Raw genomic sequence first — 18,882 nt, 5'->3', positions numbered from 1 at the left:
GCGCCAAGTGGCGGCGGGGTTGGCGCAGCGCGTGCACGTCCGCGCGCGCGCGCACTGGGTGGTGGGGGGGGCGGGGGGCGCGCGCCGCCGCGGCGCGGGCGGGCGAGCGCGCGCGCCACCTCAGCGGCGCGGTCCCGCCTCGCCCCGGGCGCCACGTGACCTTGGGGCGACGCAGGGAGGGGGTGGCGGACGCGCGCGTGGCCCCGCGCGCGTGCGCGTGGGGTGGTTGCGCGCGAGCGGCGGCGGCTCAGGCCCAGCGCCCTGTCGGGGGTGGGGGAGCGGGGTGGGGAGTGCGGCCGATCCCGCGTAACTTGCGCCCTGTGGGGCAGCAGGCGGCTGCGGGCATTTTAACCGGCGCCAGCGAAGGGGGATGGAGGAGCAGAGGCTGTGGGCGACAGCGGCCTTGCTGAGGCGGTCACCCCCGGGCCTGCCTTCCTCGCTCGTCCTCCTCCGCCGCCCTTCCCCGGCGCCGCAGAACCTCTCCGGGGGGCGTCGGGAGGCTGTGGCCCGGCCCCGTGTTGCGGTCGTAAGGGCAGAGCGGTCAGGGCTTGGGTGACGCATCCCGGCTACCTACCGCGGTGCTTGGGTAGCCGCCCGTTCCCTCAGGCGCGGGGCTGAGGTGGTCATCAGCAGACTGCTCGGCAGCTGTTTATAGCCATGGTCTGAGCTGTGTCTCCCAATTAACACCTCGTGACAGGGATGTTTCAACAGAAACTCTGCATTCAGGGTGTTTGTGGCTTTATACAACCTGTCACTGCATCCTTTTGAAAGCTACCGCTCTACCCAGAGGAGGCCGGAAAAGAATTTATTGCATGGTATCATGGAATATCAGGTTGGAAGGGATTTCAGGGATCACCTGGTCCAGCCTTTCTTGGCAAAAGCACAGTCTAGACAAGATGGTCCAGCACCCTGTACAGCTGAATCTTAAAAGTGTCCAATGCTGGAGAACATTTATAAATGGAGGACACTTACTTTTTTTAAAAGGAAAGTGTAAAATTGCAAAATCAAAACGTGTCCAGCAAGCCAGGGATGTATTTCAGGTCAGCAGCTTTATTGCCCATTGCTTTTGTGATTCATGCCGCAGCTCAATGAAGTTGGCTTGATGATGTGTTATTATTTACTTGAGTCACACTATTGCCCAGAGGTCCCAGATGATATAGAGACATAATATGTACTAAAACAGGATAATATTCTCACCCCAGACAACTTGCAGTATAAAAAAGGGAAAAGAGAAGTAGCGTAATTGGAAATACAGTCTAGGTTTCACAAATATGAATTAAGTGTTTTATCACTATCCATGTTGCTTCTTTATTTCACTGTACTTTTATTTGTCTACCAATTACTTTTTCATCTGCCAGTCTGTTAACAAGAGTTTTGTTAAAGGCTGGCTTTGCCCCACTTGGTGTTAGAGCCATTTTGGGCTCTCACATAGGTTTTATATAATTGTCATGCAAGAAATCAGGCAAGTTAACAGAGTATTCAGTGCAACTGACAAAAAGACATGCTAGCATGCAAAGTAGTGTATAGACAAAGTTTACTGTGGTAGTCCATGTATCTAAAAAGATCCTTGACGATCTTTTGTACTGGTTCTACAAAGAGAGAAGATCTGTTTATTCATCTGTACCTACTGGGACAAGCTGCCTAAAAGACTGTAGCTGGTGAGTTTGCTTATTTGGAAATAATATAATTAAATCTAGAACTAAAAGAAAATTATCCCTGCATAACATGCAGGCTGGATATTTAAAGAAAATGGTTCATGGAAGAAGACACAAACACAGAATTATGTGGATAGGGTGTCTATATTATACATATGTAAAAAGAAACAAAGGTCCAATTTCACGCCTGCCCATTCTGATGATGTTATTGTTATGTCAGAAATTCTGAGTCAATTTTGGAACCCTTTCTAGGACTCAGGATACGTGGATGCAACACAGACTAAGGGAGCAATTTTCCACCCTTCAGTGCAACCATGTTTCAGCTGCAGCAGTTTTCTGAAGAGGCCTCCCATTTGAATATAATGTCATAATAACAATTACCTAGCCACATTAGCATAACATCTGTCGCAAACATGCAGTCAGCCTAACAGATCATTTCCCTGCTTTACTGAGTTCCTTATTTGGCATCTTAGTTGCTTAGTTCATGAGAGTAACCACATCAGTGGTTGCTCTAACAGAAGTTTTTGTGTTTCCGCGATCTTATCTTTGCTAGTCATAACAGCAAGTGATTTTTTCAGTTGAGTTTCTCCTTTCCAACACCAGACAGCCCTGTTCACAGGGAGGTGAGAGGCAGGGGCTAAATCTATCCTATGTCCTCAAATATCAATTTTAAGCTAGATCCTATTACAAATTTAAACCTAATCCAAAAGCAGGCTAGCTTCTGAGGTGGCAGAAAAATCTTGACTTGAAAAGAGGTAACAAATTGATAAGTCATACTTTTCTATTTCAGACCTGGAATGGGCACTTCTGATTAAACAGCATTTACTTGTTTTCCCTTTAGGTAACGTTTCCCATTCCAAAATTATCATCACCAGACAATCAGAAGGCTACAGAAGTAGACAGCCCTCAGTATTTTCCTTCTGTATCCTCTACTCTTTTGCCCTTATACATGGAAGATTACAATCGAGCTGTAAAAATGGCTTGCATTTTCCACCACTGTATCAAGTGAGATTTGTTTCCATTCTGACTGGGTGGAGTTACACACCGCAGTGGTGTAGATAGGATCTCTCTACACCTATGCATGATTTGTGGTCCTTGTTGAACCATAACTCACTGGTAGTTAAACCAGGGCCTCCAGGCCACAGCAAACCTGCCACCTCATTTACGTTTGTTTTGCCTTTTCACCACAAATGTGGCTATTATTTTCCCCATCAGGGACAGGGGGAAGTGTGATGAGGTGAGCAACTGCTTGCCTTTTTTTTTTTTTCTTTTTTGTCGTGAAGGGAAAATAATTTGAAAGCACGTTACCTAGTGCTATATGTAAATCAGTGCCTCTCTGGCTGTTCAACTGCCAGATCATGACTACCAGCAATTGTGTGTGAGAGAGGAAGCCTGCTTAGGGCTGGGCAAGAAATGATGAAGGGTCTCCAGCAGGTTAGGATACAGAGTGCCAGGGGTAAATCACAGGTCTGGGAGGCTATAGGGTGCTAGGCATGGCTTTGGTGAAGTCTCAGAAAATTTGTGATTCTGAAGATAGTAGAGAGCTTCAGGTGTAGGGATGTAGCACCAACCCCCAGCTCGCACTGGTCCCTGAATGCTCACCATGTTGCTGACATTCATAGATGAAAGAAAAAATGGCCACCTGCTTAGTTGTTACAGCAGTTTTAAAAAAAGTCTGGCCACATAAGGCAAAAAAAGCTGACATCAGTGATGAGATATTATGTCATTTTGCCTGTTTATATGCATACAACACCCAGAAACCATTGTTTGGAGCAGTCATTTATTCCATATCCACCATCAACCCTGCTGATATTACAGCAGTCTGGATATCCTTAAACTTTTTTTAAAATTGTTGTTTACATTCTATCTATTCTGTTTTACCCCTAGTAACCCTGAGAGACTCCTTATCTGCATCTTAGTCATGACTAGCACATGTCCTCTCAGGAGTGTTTCAATAACTTCTCTGAGATCAGAATAACGTTATGACACAAAGTAACAATTTAGTTTATCTTTTTAATCCCATTTAACAGTTGAGAAAAGAATGAAGAAAGTTATTAGCAAGGATTCAGGGCTGTAAGGAACTGTACCCCGAGCCACCAAAATATGTAAGCACACCAATAGTCCTGGTGTAGTTGATGGACTTGTTGGTAGTTTTAGGGTATTTGGTTAAGTCAGCACACTCAGGTCAAGTCTCACGTGAGCAATATTTCTCTGTTCTTTGTCAGTCATTAGCAGGTGTTTCACAAACCATTTTCTGACAGATATGGCAGGGTTTCAGGCCTCCTGTTAAGAGGTTCCGTATCCTTGCCAAAATCACAGCGTAATTAAGTAGGAGGTTTTATTCTGCTCTTGTTAGTATGAGTGATGAAACAGTAAATGGAAATGACTGTATCAAATACGGTGGATGGTAGAAGATGCAAGGTGAGAAAAGAGGGAAGGAAAGGTGTTGCATTTGAAAATATGCAGGAGAAAGATTACGAGAAAGGCATCTTGCATAATGAAATGGGAAATGAGACAAGGGGAAGTCAGCACTGCAGCCTTCCTCTCCTTGCCATCGGTCTTCTCCTCTCACCATCCCTCTCAAGTACCTTCATCTCCAGAAGCCCTTGTGGAACAGAGCAGTTTTCTCTAATGTTTTTCTCTTTACAGCACTTGTTCTCTTTTGCTTCAGTTCTTAAAACTTAGTGTTCTTTTAGCAAGACAAAAAAAAAGCTTGTGTGGAAAGTTTTGTTTCAGATGTCTGGTCAGTCTAAGTGCAGCTTAAATGGAATATCGTTCACGCATTCACCTTATAGTTATTGTTCAAGGATACAGAGCAGAAGTCCACCCTACACTAGTTTAAGGATGAGTTCACTTTGCAACTAGCTGCTTCAAAGATTGTGGCTTTATGTATTACCAAATTATGGTTTGCCAGTCTCAGACCACGACAGATCTTCCTCAATAATTGGCTAATGAATCCAGCACTAATTCTCAGAAGAACTCAAGGACACCTGGAATCACAATGCCTTTACTACAGCGGAAGGCAAAGCCTATTTTTCACCCTTTCTCTCATCTTCAAAAGTCACCCTTTGTCATTTTGGAAGGTGATTAGATAATATGGCTTAATGCAACACTTTCCCACACTGTTAAATACAGTTGTTATAACACAAGAATATGAATTTATAATAGAGTTATAGATTTGAATATGAAGAGTAATGCGTGCTGGAATGGAATATGTAGGTGAGAAAGAAGATATTATCCAGAAGTGGAACTTCAGGTAAACATTACAACCAGTGTCTGATTTTAAATATAGCCAAATGGTTCTGTTTGTTTGATAGGAGATTGTTGCTTCAGAGATTATTTGCATTCCATCATTATGTAATGGACAGAGACAATTTTTCATCGTTATCATGGAGAACAGAATATAAATTATATATTTAGATTGCAAGAAAAATATTATTCAACCATGATAGCATAATAAAATTTAATATACTCAACAATTCTGTTAATATTAATTTTCAACATTTTGTTAAACATTTGCAAACAGCTACAGCTTAAATAATTAAAATTTTAAATTTTTTTTTTTAAATCTTTGATATGTTTATTTGTGTATTTCATTTACCATGCATAACGTTATGCCTCTGGATAGCAAATAGTTTCCAGTAGAACAATACTGATGTGACCGCATTACCACCTTTTTGAGGAACCATCCAAATTTAACAAAAAACCCCCAAACCCTAGTGCATTTTAGTTAACATTTTTAAAAGTATCTCTGATAGGTTTTAATTTAAATATCCAGAAAATATTGATTTTTCTTTCATCAAAAAGCTAAGTCCTGATCTGCTACAATGACACAAAAGAGAGATCTGCCATTAACTTCATGGTGAGCAAAATGGGCTTTGTAATCTGAGATTTGGGACTTTTTTAGAACATTCTTCTGAGATCCAGCTTGTTTTCTATTAAAACTAATGAAAAGACCCCTGTGGTATTTTGCAGGAATTGGATAAGGCTCTCAATGGTACAATCTGTTCTATATATATAACTTACACACTGCCACTGATGTTTGTGGGAGAAAGGCCCCCAACCCGAAGGAGATGTAAGAGGTGATGGATTTTTAGAGAGGTAAGGCAGGTTAAAATAATTGTCATGGCAAAGAGCAGGTAAGAGTTGTGTGAAACAGCCTGAGCTTTGTAACATTTTGAAAGGCCAGACTCTTAACTCTCTGGCAGAGTGATGTAATCACACATCTGTAGATATTTATCATTTTCTGTGACAGTTGCATGACAACCTACGTGTCTTAAGGTTCTCATTTAAAAAGTCTCCTACCATGGAAATGCTCCTTACTACATTTTTGTATGGGACCTACGCTTACATCATTTGCTGCTGGGCTACTCCAGTTTTCTACTAATTTAAACTACAATACATAGAAGTAGAACAAGATGTAATGTAGAACTGAATCGAGCTCTATGTGTCAAATAGTACCTAAGTCCAGTAGGATGATTTTAGTTGTAGTTCAGTCTGTATTTTAAGTCACTCTGACCACGTTTTTGTGTAGCTGTCAATATTTTGATTTGCATTTTTTTTTCTGTTGCATCCTACATCTTTCTGTTGCTCCAAATGGACCACCCAAATTATTTAAATCCTTTACCTTGTTTACAGAAATGTTATTACTCTAATTGCCTCCATATAAGCCCTCTAGGTAGTATTTCATCCAGCAAGAATCTTTCTGTTGGTTTTAAAAAGAATTTAATAGAACTAGGTTGGAATTCTACTGGAAGGAAATGGATTTCTTTCCATCAGAAGTATCAGTGTCAGGTGTTACACATTTACATGCTATTAAGACTCTTCGTTTTCTCATGCTAACAATTCTGTAAGGATCAGTTTCTAATCAGAAACTGATATTTCTTGTGTTTTCAGTATTTCCGCATTTGTCATAGATCTAACACCTGAGAAATATCAGCAGAGTTCAGTAATCTTTCATCACTAATTCACCTGGGAAAAGCCAATATAATATGATTGAGCCTTCTTAGAGTTTAAATCAATAAAAATATTCTCCTAGTAATTAAAATATCTTGGTTTTATTTCTTGTATTTCATAATTTCCAGTCACTTAAAAGTTGAACGCAGCTTGCATATTAACAAAATGGATTCTGACCTTTAGTTTTATTGGTTTGTTTTTCAGCTTGAACTCTGCTTCTTCCAAGGTATCTAAACATCCACAAATGAGTCATATTTTCTTATATCCTCAGTATATAAACATGTGAATGAACACAGTAATGAATGTGAGTGAGCACAGTAATGATTTAAAGCAGGGATTCTTGGCTTATATTTATTTTTCACTTACACGGATCATGAAGCTACACTCTTTTATAAGAAACCAGTAGGTCTGATCCTAGTGCGGGAAGAAGGGATAGTGTTGGGCTGAATCACTGAGGGGAAGGAGGACAGTGGGTTTAGCAGGTCTTGGAAGCAGAGATATGATTGCTGTAGCAAAAAGGGTGGAGAGAAATGAGCATGTGGGGCAGCTGATACTTTATGGGTTAATGCTATATCCATAGTACCTCAGCAAGGCCAGGAGAGAATTAATGGAGAGGACTGAAAAGCAGTCATGTGAGGCTCGGTGATAAGAAATGTCCAGATGTCATCCTGATCCACCTGATGAAAGGGGTATGCATGAAAGAAACTTAATTATGGCCCCCCTGCATCCATAGGAGATGGTTGTATTTCTAGAGATCTTCCCCTGTGGCCAGATTGGTCATGGTGAAAAATACAGCCCACATGGCATTAAGAGGACTGTCTGTATGGTTTCCTTGAGAAAGTAAGCAGGGTCTGCCTCAAGCTGTGATGGCCTAACAAATATCAATTACAGAGCCACATAACTGATATTAGCATTCTTTTCCAGAGTAGTAAATATGTCAGTTTTGGATAGGATAACCTCTGCTTATCATGGACATTTTTTAGGAATTAAAATCACCTTGTCAGTACATGGATCATTATTAAGATACTTAGAAATGACTACAGTGCAACTACTCTTGTACTGCGACATAAGTGCCCATCTACTATGCATTTAAAGTTATGAAGCTTTACAACAAATGTTGTAAAAAAACACTAATAAACTTCTGTGTTAAAATATCATGGCTAGTCTACCACCCATGAAATGTCAGCTTGAACTTATTATCCAGATCACATTCTTCATTCAAGAACAGCAGAGTTTACTCAAGGCTTTTTTTCCAGTAGTTTCTTTCCCTGCTTATCCAAGCTTTCTGTGGGCTGAGGAACCGTTTCTGCTACTGCTGCCTTTCCATCAGTCATCTTTGCTGCTTGCTGCTTGCTTTTTGTATCCTTTTCTGTTTCCGCAGGGGGGATTTCATTTGGATCAGGTGTCTCTTCTGTAGCAATAATTTCTTCTACATGTGGCTTAATAAAATCTGATTTAGGAGAAGTAATAAAATTTCCCTTACATTTACAATGCTCAGCAACACAGAGGTATGTAGAGAAGATTTTTCTTCCACATACCCATATAAAGAGATTCAGCATCACAAATAATGTTACTACCTTTTACAGAGCCAAAACCAAGCCCAAATCTTTATGGTCTCTAATTAAAAAGATAAAGGGGTAGAACCTGAAAAACATTTACAGATGTAAATAATTGTTTCTCACATAAGTCATCTCATTTACAGGACTGCCCAGAAATGCCTAGGTTACCCATACCAGTAAGGCAAGAGAGAAAAGAAATGCAGTTAAATATCTGTTCTTGCCTTAAGAGCAGAAAGGGGAGGGAAATAAGAGTATAAAATGTTCCATCAGCAATGATATGACTTGTATACACCCTGTATACAAAGAAAAAATACTTAGGCAATAACATGTAAAACAGATGTTCTGATAATGTTGCAATTTAAGTCTTATTTGGAGCTAAAATGCTCTACATGAGGGAGTTGTTATTGTGAAGAATAAATCAATGTCCAAGTAGCAATTATATAGTAAGAGTCTAAAAGAACAGTAAAAATCTGTAATATACAAGAATGCTGAATCACCAGAGAGCTTTTCATTTTCCACCCTTTCTCTAAATTGGACAAAAAAACGGTCACTTATAATTCCAACTTTACCATTCAATATGGATGCAAAAGTAAAAGAGAATAATTGATTAATCTCAAATAGTGGCTATACGATCAGGGTTTTCTAAACACTTTGGCATTTAGGGCCCCTTAATTAGCAAGGCCTTTTTTTTTTTTTAAGTGTCAAACATCTAGCTGCTGAAATGAATCTCATTTTGGAAAATAACACCATCTGTGTATATGTACATGCTTAGGAGCTCTTTCCTCTTCATTAAGAAATTTGAAATTATTTATTATGGCTTAAAAAACTGTCATCAGCCAGGTGAGCCAAGGTGAGAACTCACAAACCAGTGGAAAGGTGATTTAAAAGTGTTGATTTAAATCTCTTTCACTGAGGTTTAACCTGGCAATTCATACTTCGCATTTGTTGTTGATTAAGAGCATACATACTGTAAACTTGATTGTTTGAGACCTGAGAAATATTGATTGGCACAGACTATTAACTGCATAATGTTTAACAATTTTTTCATTGGAGTAGAAGACCATAAAGGTGAAAGAGCTCTTACCTTTCTTTTCCACTTCCTTCCATTTGCTTGCTGTCATTGTTTTTTTCTTTTTAGATACAGTTAGATTATTTTGATCATGTCCTTGGACTGTGTCAGTCAGTCCTGACACAGAAATCACAATCACCTGAAGCAAAGCAAGAACAAAAAAGTGCACAAGCAAGAAATGTGGATGCATCACAATTTCAGTTTGAAACCACCATAACTAATCCCTGGCAGCAATATGTTTAGAAGCAGCTATTACTCTAACTTTCAGGGACACGTACATCTTCTGAAGTAAAGAAAAGAAGTATCCAGCCTGTTATCTGGGAGATAGCCCACTTGTATTCCCTCACAGTTCTGCCAAAAGGAGTAAGGCAGGAGGACAGATTTTCGTAAATAAAGTAGTAGAAATAATTGCTGCCAAAATGCAATCATTATTAAAAATATGCTAATGCTAAGTAAGAAATATCATTTATGAGGTATTGCGAAGAGCAAGTCACAGGGTCGACATAGCGCTTAGGGATACGTTGTAGTTGGGAACTGTCAGTGCTAGGTTAACAGTTGGACTAGGTGATCTTCAAGGTCCTTTCCAACCTAGATGATTCTGTGATTCTGTGATATTCTTGTTTGCACTCTGGAGGATGGATGAAATGAGACACTTGTTTTTAAGGTCTATGTCTTGGGAGCAAGATGGAGTGATGTGCTTATCATCCTTGAATGGCTTTGTGTCATACTAAGAAAAATTATCAAATAATTTTACATTAGATCATTAATCTCAGAAAGCTTGCTGTATCTCAGATTACAGATATTCTCATGATATTTTTAAATTTTAAAATTAAACTGTTTTACTTTGATATGCAGCTGTTGTGACTAAATAGTCTGAACTTTTTTTATAACACATCGACTCATTAATGTACATAATTACATAGTTAAACCTTAAAATTGCAATAATGTCATCAAGTTTGATACTTGAGTTTTAACTCTTTTAGGAGATAAGGCTGTGTGAACACATACACTGTTTATGTGAAATGCTGAAAACACATTCGTTTTACATAATTTCATGTTAAAATCCCCATGATGTGAAATCTATTCTGGAAGAAAAAAGATTTATACCAGATAAACAACATGTTCCTTGAAACCAGTGGTACTATTCATGCATAAAGTTAAGCACATGCTAACATATTTTGGTAGATCATAAATCTGATCGAAATCTGGATTTCTTTTTTTAATTGTAAGATCATAATCATTAGCCCTTTATAGAAACTGATTTGTAAAAGTATTAAAAAATTGCAAAACCCACCACTTTCACCATTGATAACTGAATCTATTGTTACCTGAGCCATTAAGAATTCCCTCATGCTTCCACTTCACCTTTAATGCTAGCTGACAGTAAACCTCGGATGGCAAGGGTTTAAGTGAGATTAACTGTACAGCAGTTACTAGTGGCATCCTCACAGAAATGCCAATGCTGCAGCAGCAAAATGAGTGCCTGGGAAACAGCACTATCTCTGCAGTCACAGTAGCTAAAAATGACAAGAGTATGTGAAATGTGCACACAGATCATGCTTATACTGAAAATACATTAGTTCTTTAGATTTTGATGTGAAGAATTGTGCTGCTGTGAGACTAGTAATGAAAATAATTAGCAAGTGGGTATATATCATAGATCTGTCCAGCAGGATGGACATATATCTACATTCTGTTGTTCTTTCTCAGCTAATAATAATTAGTGGCACTGTGAAATAGCTGACATTTTTAATCTGTATAAGTGTGTTCAAAGATCTGGACAAATGGGTTTTGTCTGAAACATTTTTATCTTTAAAAAACCCACATTTTTTTTCAATGTTCCAGTGAAAATTCTTTTTGTAACTTTAAAAGATCTTGACAAAATATGCCATTTTTGATATCCAGTGTTAAGTTTGGATGAAATTAACTGAGGTCTCAGTCTAATAATATACTTACCTACCCTTAAATCAAAATTCATGAGCATGTCCACTGAATTGCATGAGACTACTCCTGTGTCTGAATTTGCAAAAATACCTTGTTGAGTTGAGATATGAAGTAGTGAAGGTCCGGACCAAAAGGTGTGAAGAGATGCCATTGTGGGTTTTGTCGTGAACAGTAAAGTGAAGATTAACAGGGATCTAAAGGGAAGCTAGAGGTAACAGAAGTGGTGAAAGCATTAAGACTAAGATACTGTGCACAACTACCAAACCATGGCTAGTAAAACAAGACACGGTGAAACAAGCACATGTGGAAGGAAAGAAGTGAATTCAGTTTATTTGTGAACATAGAGGAGAGTTCATACATTTTTGCAGACACACACACATTAGTATTCTGGCCTCCTAAGCCTAATTTTCATTTATGTTACAGTACTTTTACCCCAATTGGGCAGATTAAACAATATTTATGGATGTAAATGACACCCATCTTAAGGCCTCTTTAAATTAACACAACAATACAAAGAGGCCTTAATGTAGACAAAACCCGGTGCTAATTCCTCCATTATTTAATTCTCTATCACATTCCATCTATTCTACCTTACCAAAGTTGGAACAAATCTAAACTGCTGCTCAGAAATGCCTCGATCATTTTTTGTCTTTCCATCTACCTCATCAGTTGCCTCCACTGAAATGATTCTTCACCCTTTTCATTTTTGTTGTAGGGTCAAATGCTCCAAGAAGAGAGTCAAATGGCAGACCTGTGTTTACAGGCAGCATGCATTTGGCCTGGCTGAAGATGCTACAACTAGGTTCTGTGAAGTTAGCAGTAAGAAAATATTTAGAAAAGGCCCTTTTTTCCCTGGCACAATTAAGTGTATTAGAAGCAAAAGTGAAGTGAATGGAAAAATCCAAGGCTGCCTGCTAAAGCAGAAAGCCATTTACACACACAGATTATGTCAGCCTATCATCCAAAATCTCCCCCATACTTCTGTTTTCTAGTCTTAAATTCAGGCTTTCGATTTCTTATCTTCTTTCTCATTCGCTTGCTCAGACTGTCTCTCTTCCTCAGGTATGAACACACTTACAGTGACGTCACTGGTCTCTGTGCCATACTTGTTCTTCACCACAAGGCTGTACTTCCCAGAGTCGAGTGTGGACACAGCAGAAATGGTAAAGCTGACTTTTTTCCCAGATTCAAATTTCAGGGTGCAATTAGCATCTGATACAAATGATTTTTCGTTCTTCAGCCATGAGACCTCTGGGGTAGGATCTCCCCAGACAGTGCAAGAAAGATTAAGTGCCTATAGAAAAAGTACAAAAGGATTATAAGTAAGAATCAGTCAACATTTCCTGTGTTTTTTGATGCCTGACTCTCCAAATGTTCCAACTCCCCATTTAGCTTTCTGCTTTTAGTAAATGGATGCGTATCTTCATCAGTAATCAATAAATTTTGTCAGAGTCTTCTGTATCATAAAGGAAAGGAAGAAACTCAGTTAATTCAAAAACTCCATTAAAACCTTTTAATATTTTATAGACCTTCTTTTCTACTCTCATAATCATTAATAGAGCTTTGTCCATGCATACTGTTTAATATAAAATTAGATATTATCTGCATTTGAGTGTTAGACCTGAAATGAGAACTTAAGGAACAATCAGATGGATTTGTTCATGTTAAGCTCACTATATATTTATCCCAGAAGTAGACAGTGTGCCTGCCTTTTTAAACAACTAAGAACAAAGTGTGGCTGGAATATTTTGTTTAATTTAGAATCTTTTTAAACTATGCCCTGACAGCTCTTCCAACAGACCTGAATTGTTTTACGCACTCTTGTAAAACTATTTTTAACTGAAATCAATACAGTCTGTACCCATTCTTTGGTGTTTGTGTACGTATTTCCCTTTGATGTTAGTAATGGTCCTAAGGGCTGTATTCAGTCCCATCAGACTGAAGGAAGTATCTTCATTGTCAGAGAGTCAGTTGTGGGAGCGATCACTGGCAGTTGGATACTTTCTGTAAGCTGGCAAGTCTATTGTACACACAATGTTCAGGCCTCCTCTTTTTGTTGTCAGCTGAGAAATTCACGTTTGGGAGATAGCGATGCATATAAATGATACCCTCCTCTGGTCACAGTGCCATGGGAATCTTCTCAAAAGAGTTTGCAAAAGTGTATATCACATTGCGAGTCAGATGTGAAAAATGTTCACATGAAACTTCAGTGGTACATAGGCCTTTCTCTGGACCTTTATTAAGGAAGGAATCCATTTATATCTAAGTATTAAATAGTATGTTGGTCTGAATTTAAATTGTTATTCAAAACACAATCTAATTTTTTCTCAATTTGAAATTGAACTTTTACTGCAGAGAAAATGGTTTTCAGTGGTTCATTAAGAATGGACTAAGTGATACATAAGGAATGGACAAGCTTCCACTTGACTGCAATCAAATTTCTCTTCCTTTTTTTGATAAAAATACATCAAAAATAGAGACAACTGAAGAACATTCATATTGTTGACCCTATAGGCTGTCATGGTTAAAATCTACGGTGGGAAATCTATTTAACAAGCTACCTTCCCTTCACCTCTCTGCTTCTTATCTGGTAGTGTGATGGTGGAAGATGGGACAGAGAGAGAGACCCAGAAGGCTGTGGAAATGAGCAGATAGAAAAAATGGATACCTCTATAAAAATGAAAATTTTTTGTACCTCTGAGAACAAAATAAAAAATAAATCCCACATGCCCCTAAGGACCAAAATGAGAACAAAAGGGAGGTGGAAGAACAACACATAATTCTTGATACCAAAGGAGAAGCAGATTCCAAGTGAGAGGTGGTTACAACATGGTAGAAATGGCCTCTATCTGATTTCCTGCAGCACCTACAGCTGGTGACTGTGTGGGGCTGTTGACTGCCTTCTCTCATAGGCCACTGGTGTGAATGTGAATGTGGTTTTGATTGCCATATCAGTCCATCTTTTTGAAAAACAAGGGGAAAACAAGAGGTCTTACATTTCCCCCTCTTCCTTATCGCTCTTGATACAGACATGTCCTCAGCCTTGGCCAGGCACTGCATATGGGCCCCTTCAGGTGCTTGGTATTTCTTTATTGTCTTTTGATTCTCTAGCAAGCAAGAGGTCACCACCGAGTGGCCCCAGTTGCCACTCCAAGATGCTAATGATCTGATGTCTATGTCCAGACAGCTCTATTAGTGGCATCATTCAAACCTCGGGTGTCTGAAGTAGTGTCGGTACTCCTTAATTCAAAGAGATTCAAGCTGCAGTGATGACTCTTTTCTTCTTCTAAATCTTTCTTAAAATAGCTCATTTTGCTTAACCTTGCATCACTAGCTGCTGTTTGACATCGGTGCTTCTCTTGATGTCCCCAGGTCTTATTATTTATTTTCCAGCTAATAATGTGCAGAGATGTATCTTATCATTCACTATGTAGATGGTGAGGTCTTTGGTTTTCTGGAAGGTAATTCCATAATTATGGAGCTTTAGCCAAGGAGAATTCATTCCCCATTCAAACTGAATCTGTCTGTTTCAGATTTTCTGTTCTTTGGGCAGGAGAGTGTCTTTGCTCATGTATGTCTTTATCACTCACTGAAACCCCTGATTATAATGTTGTATTCAACCTTATCCTGGTAAAAAAAGTGTGTCCGGTACTCCTGGGGGGGAAATGGCACCTTTCCCCTTTTCCAGAAGTTGTCTGGCTCTGATGATTGTCTGGGGCAGGGGGGTGGGGAAAAGAACTGGAAACCTGTCTAGATGTTGTGGTTAGTGAGTGAAATCTATCAGGAAATCTGATCTATCTCAAGAACGCTGGATGAGTAGACCCCATCTCTTTGAGCTGGATCTCAGTATTTCAGGGTTCCACACAGAAGTTCCCATAACAAGTCTGGATTTGGGGCATTGAGGCATATGCACTTGGAGCAACCAGCAGCTGCAAGTCCAGACCCTTTGTGCTCCCCACTACCTTTTCTGCCTTTCACTGCAGATTATCATGAGTAGGGTAGTACAGGTGGCAGAGGGAAATGTGTCGTTGTATTTCAAGTATTGCCATTCCTCTTGCATATTAGCACAAACTCACATTCATGGGTGGTTTGGGCTAAGATGCCAGTAAGTGAATTGAAGCAGCTCAATCAGGGAAACCTGCTCCCTTCTTCCAGCCTATCTGTGAGAGCACCTACCCCTGGCAGAAGGGTAGAATGGGGAGTTGGTGGGCAGAAGGATGTAACGTGTTGCTGTCTGTCAGAATCCTAAGCCTCTCCTTCTATAAATAAAACCCCCTTACTCACTTACAGACCTTCATTAAAACAGCCACTTAGGTTAGTTAATTTGGCCAGTTGTACACAAAACTTATGCTAGTATTCTCTGTCAGGTCAAATTCCTCCCTAATATGAACTGACACTTAGCCTTTTCCAATTATATCACACTGCTGAAGAGCATTTATGTCTATCAGTGGAAGCCTCTTAGGCCATCTGGAATGCTGTTTGATTAACACTGGGTGAACACTGGTTCATTCGTTCTCACACATATCCTTCAGCTCACATGTAAAAAGCTAATAAAAAGCATCACAGTCACGGTGTTAACTTTAGGTTTGAGATATGCATATGCTTGGAAGTTCAATCTAGGGACACCAATCTGTTCATATAACTCTGTAATTATGGCTGCACTGGTATTCAGAATCAAAGTTTGCAATTGCCAGTCCTCTGCTACCTCATTTACTGTTTTTCAAAATCCTTGATGATTGTGCAATTTGCATGAATTACACAACAGAGAACTGCTTTCCCCTCTCTCCAGCATATATGCAAACAATAGACACCACCACCCAAACAAGCACTGTTTTCCCTGATCACTTTCTGTCCTACTCCCTGTCTCAAAATGACCATCAGCTGAATCCAGAAACATAAGGTCAAGGATATTTGTCTCGAGTTCTGGGAGTTTTTCAGTCACTTATTCAAACATTACAAACGTCCTTGCTGTCAAGGACAATGTGTGTCTGGGCAAGATTTTGGAACTCATTTTCTACAAACTCCCTTTTTATAACCACTACAAATTTTGCTTTAGTGAGCTCATACTCAACTTCATGTGAACTCTTTTAGGAAACCTTAAAACTGGTAATAACCACCCAAATTTATCCCCTGCCAAAGCAGGATGAGAATCTTGTCTCCAAGCACAAGCACTATTAGCTGAGAATCTGCAAATTCATTGTTTCTTTGTGTCTTCCACCTACAGTTACAATGCTCACATGAGTGCTTCTTCTACAGCATTTCCCAAACTGCCAAATCCTTTAACAAAAGGTTTAATCAAATGTTATTTCATTTTGTAATGCCAACATACTTAATTTTCCCAGAACTGCTGCAGTCTACTATCTGTCAGCTGTGCTATATCTTACATTGTTAAGCGATTCAGACAAAGATTTTAGATTCTTTACACTTCTGCTCAGTTTATAATATTTTAACCCAGCTGACCTACTGCTAGATAAAGCCAGAAATATCAGGAAGCTGCTTTTCTGTAGTTGTCTTGTTACAAGTTTCCAATTACATTCACGTGCCCTATTTCAATGTTCTCACACACTGTAAAGAGGAAGTGGCTAGCAGCAGACCAGCGGGAAGTAAAGAGCAGGCCCTTCTTGGTCTCAGTACTATTAAGCAGCAACTTGTAGGAGCAGTGTGCTGGGAAAAGGTTGTGAGATTGAGAACTGACTTTCTGGGTCATCTGTTCTGTGCTCAAGCGTCAATGTAGCCCTGTTCCTCTGGGAGTGCCTTACAATAATCTTTCAGCCAAACTCTGTTAATATAATCTAGTGTAACACCAGTGATTTATTTTGACTTCCTTCTCATTTACCCTGATGAAATAGAGAAAACTTTCTCCTTTTGTCTGGACGAGAATTGAGTTGTTATCATTTACTACTTTTACACCATTTAAAAGCCATCCTTGACAGGTGTGACTATCTTACCACATTGCAAGGAAGTTAACTGCAAAAGACATAGAATGACTAGCTATCTTGCAAAAAAAAAGAATTAAACTTCCTTGATACCCTGTTACAAAAAAATCTAACTGTGAAACCTGTGCATGAATTTTTAAAGAGATGGTTATATAAGGAGTTTTAGTCTCAACTCACATTGTCATCTCACTTTTATCTAATGCTTAAGAAAAGACACTGCCCTGAATACATAAACCCATCTGTGCAAGACTGTTGAATTATGTTCAGAAGGCAGGGGATGAATAAATAATGTAGCAGATTTTAAAGATGGCATCTTTAAAAAAAAAGGTGAATACTTTCCCATTGTTGAAAGGCATTCAAGCTGTTGGGCTGTTGTGTAAAGCTTCAGTTAATTTACTGTACCTTGCCCTCCTGGATGGTGACAACATCGGGCAAACCTCCAAGTACCCGTGCACGATCTGGAAATAAATAAGCGTAATTTTCTTTAGAGTCTCAAAATCAACTGTGTCCCAGATTCTGTTTCCCCTCTAGTTCTTTTATCTTATTTATGTGCAACTTGTTTCTGATATCTGCGCTAGCAGAGAACTATTCGGCATTCTTAGCACACCATTTGGATTTTTAAAAACGTTGAATTCACAGAAAAAGATGTGTTAATAGCTGGTGTCAATCATTTACAGAGGGGAATTAAAGTACATGTGCTGTGTCCTGCAGATTTTGCCATCAATTCAGTGTTACTTCTGAGTGCACAAAAAAATTTGAATTTTTGAGATCTGGTGCTCTAAATTTTTAGTGTCATAAACTACAAACATCGTGTTTCCAAAAGGAAATTAATGACACCTAATGAAGTGGTGGAGATTAGGTTTTAATCTAATTACAAAGAGAGACTTCAGTGAAATTCCACCACTTTGTATGTATCTGGATGTAAATGAGATCTATATCTGGTCTAGTTTTAAGCTCAGAGTCCCGTAGGAATCTTATACAAATACAAATAAACTGATCACATGCAGGCTTTGGTGCACTTATTCTGGAATATGGATTTTGTTTCTTATACATCTTAGTGGAGCCTGGCAGAGAAAGGAAATGACTATACAGAATGTTCCCCTCTAATGTATTCTGTAAAAGATGTGTTCTGGAGCATAGAGATAACAACCTTATGAGAGCAGGAATGGCACTGTATTATGTCAGTTAACATGCCATGAATGGTCCAGGGTTAGAAATGAAATGCCCAGGGCAGGGCTATTACTGATCCCTTCATGCTGTCTCAGCTGGGTTGTGTAGGGATCACTGCATATATCCAAGCCCTTCTCTGTTTGGAGTATATGTCCAGGAGGAGTTAGGTCAGATCTCTCTACACAATTTTCTCCAATAACTTTTCAAATGCCAGTTCTGCCTTAATTTTTATACAAGTCTGAAAGTCATCTGCAGTGGGAGAACTTTTTGATGTGTTACATTTTTTCCATGCATCATTCTGTAAATAGGGAGAATATTGAGATTAATAATTCAAGTTGACTTCTAATGGTTTATTCCTTAAGTAGTTAACACATACTTTTGTTTTAGTTGCGATGTTGGGATTGACACCCAGGCAAAATTAGGAGGAGATTCAGGGATCTGTCTTTTAGCAATGCAAAAGCTACTGTTGCTTTCTTACCCATTTCTGTATGTAACGCAGAGTCATTTGACATTTTAGATAGTTCAAAACTAGCCAAGTGATTTCCTCCATCTTTGAAAACAAAGTGACTTTTGTATACAGAACATGCATGAGA

The 18,882-nt window shown here is 39.2% G+C and overlaps 1 protein-coding gene across 5 annotated transcripts in view; it reads right to left on the bottom strand.

Annotated features, from left to right (window-relative positions):
- Window positions 1-5,104: 5,104 nt before the first annotated feature.
- The window catches only part of MYOM1 (myomesin 1), a 79,005-nt gene continuing 65,227 nt past the window's right edge, over window positions 5,105-18,882 (bottom strand). For 3 of the 5 annotated variants that reach the window (XM_074878842.1, XM_074878860.1, XM_074878868.1), the window contains 4 exons: window positions 17,522-17,577; window positions 12,262-12,477; window positions 9,255-9,378; window positions 5,105-8,061 (listed from right to left, as the gene is read on the bottom strand). In XM_074878842.1, the coding sequence (XP_074734943.1) occupies window positions 7,850-8,061; window positions 9,255-9,378; window positions 12,262-12,477; window positions 17,522-17,577 (608 nt within the window). In that variant the 3' untranslated portion in view covers window positions 5,105-7,849. Of the gene's footprint in view, window positions 8,062-9,254; window positions 9,379-11,485; window positions 12,478-17,521; window positions 17,578-18,882 lie in introns of those variants that run through there. The other 2 variants (XM_074878853.1, XM_074878877.1) reach the window with 1 other exon arrangement.

This window comes from Strix uralensis, chromosome 1 (genome assembly GCF_047716275.1).
Source record: "Strix uralensis isolate ZFMK-TIS-50842 chromosome 1, bStrUra1, whole genome shotgun sequence".
In the NCBI taxonomy this organism is placed as follows: domain Eukaryota; kingdom Metazoa; phylum Chordata; class Aves; order Strigiformes; family Strigidae; genus Strix; species Strix uralensis.
This window is presented reverse-complemented; position numbering and strand designations above follow the sequence as displayed.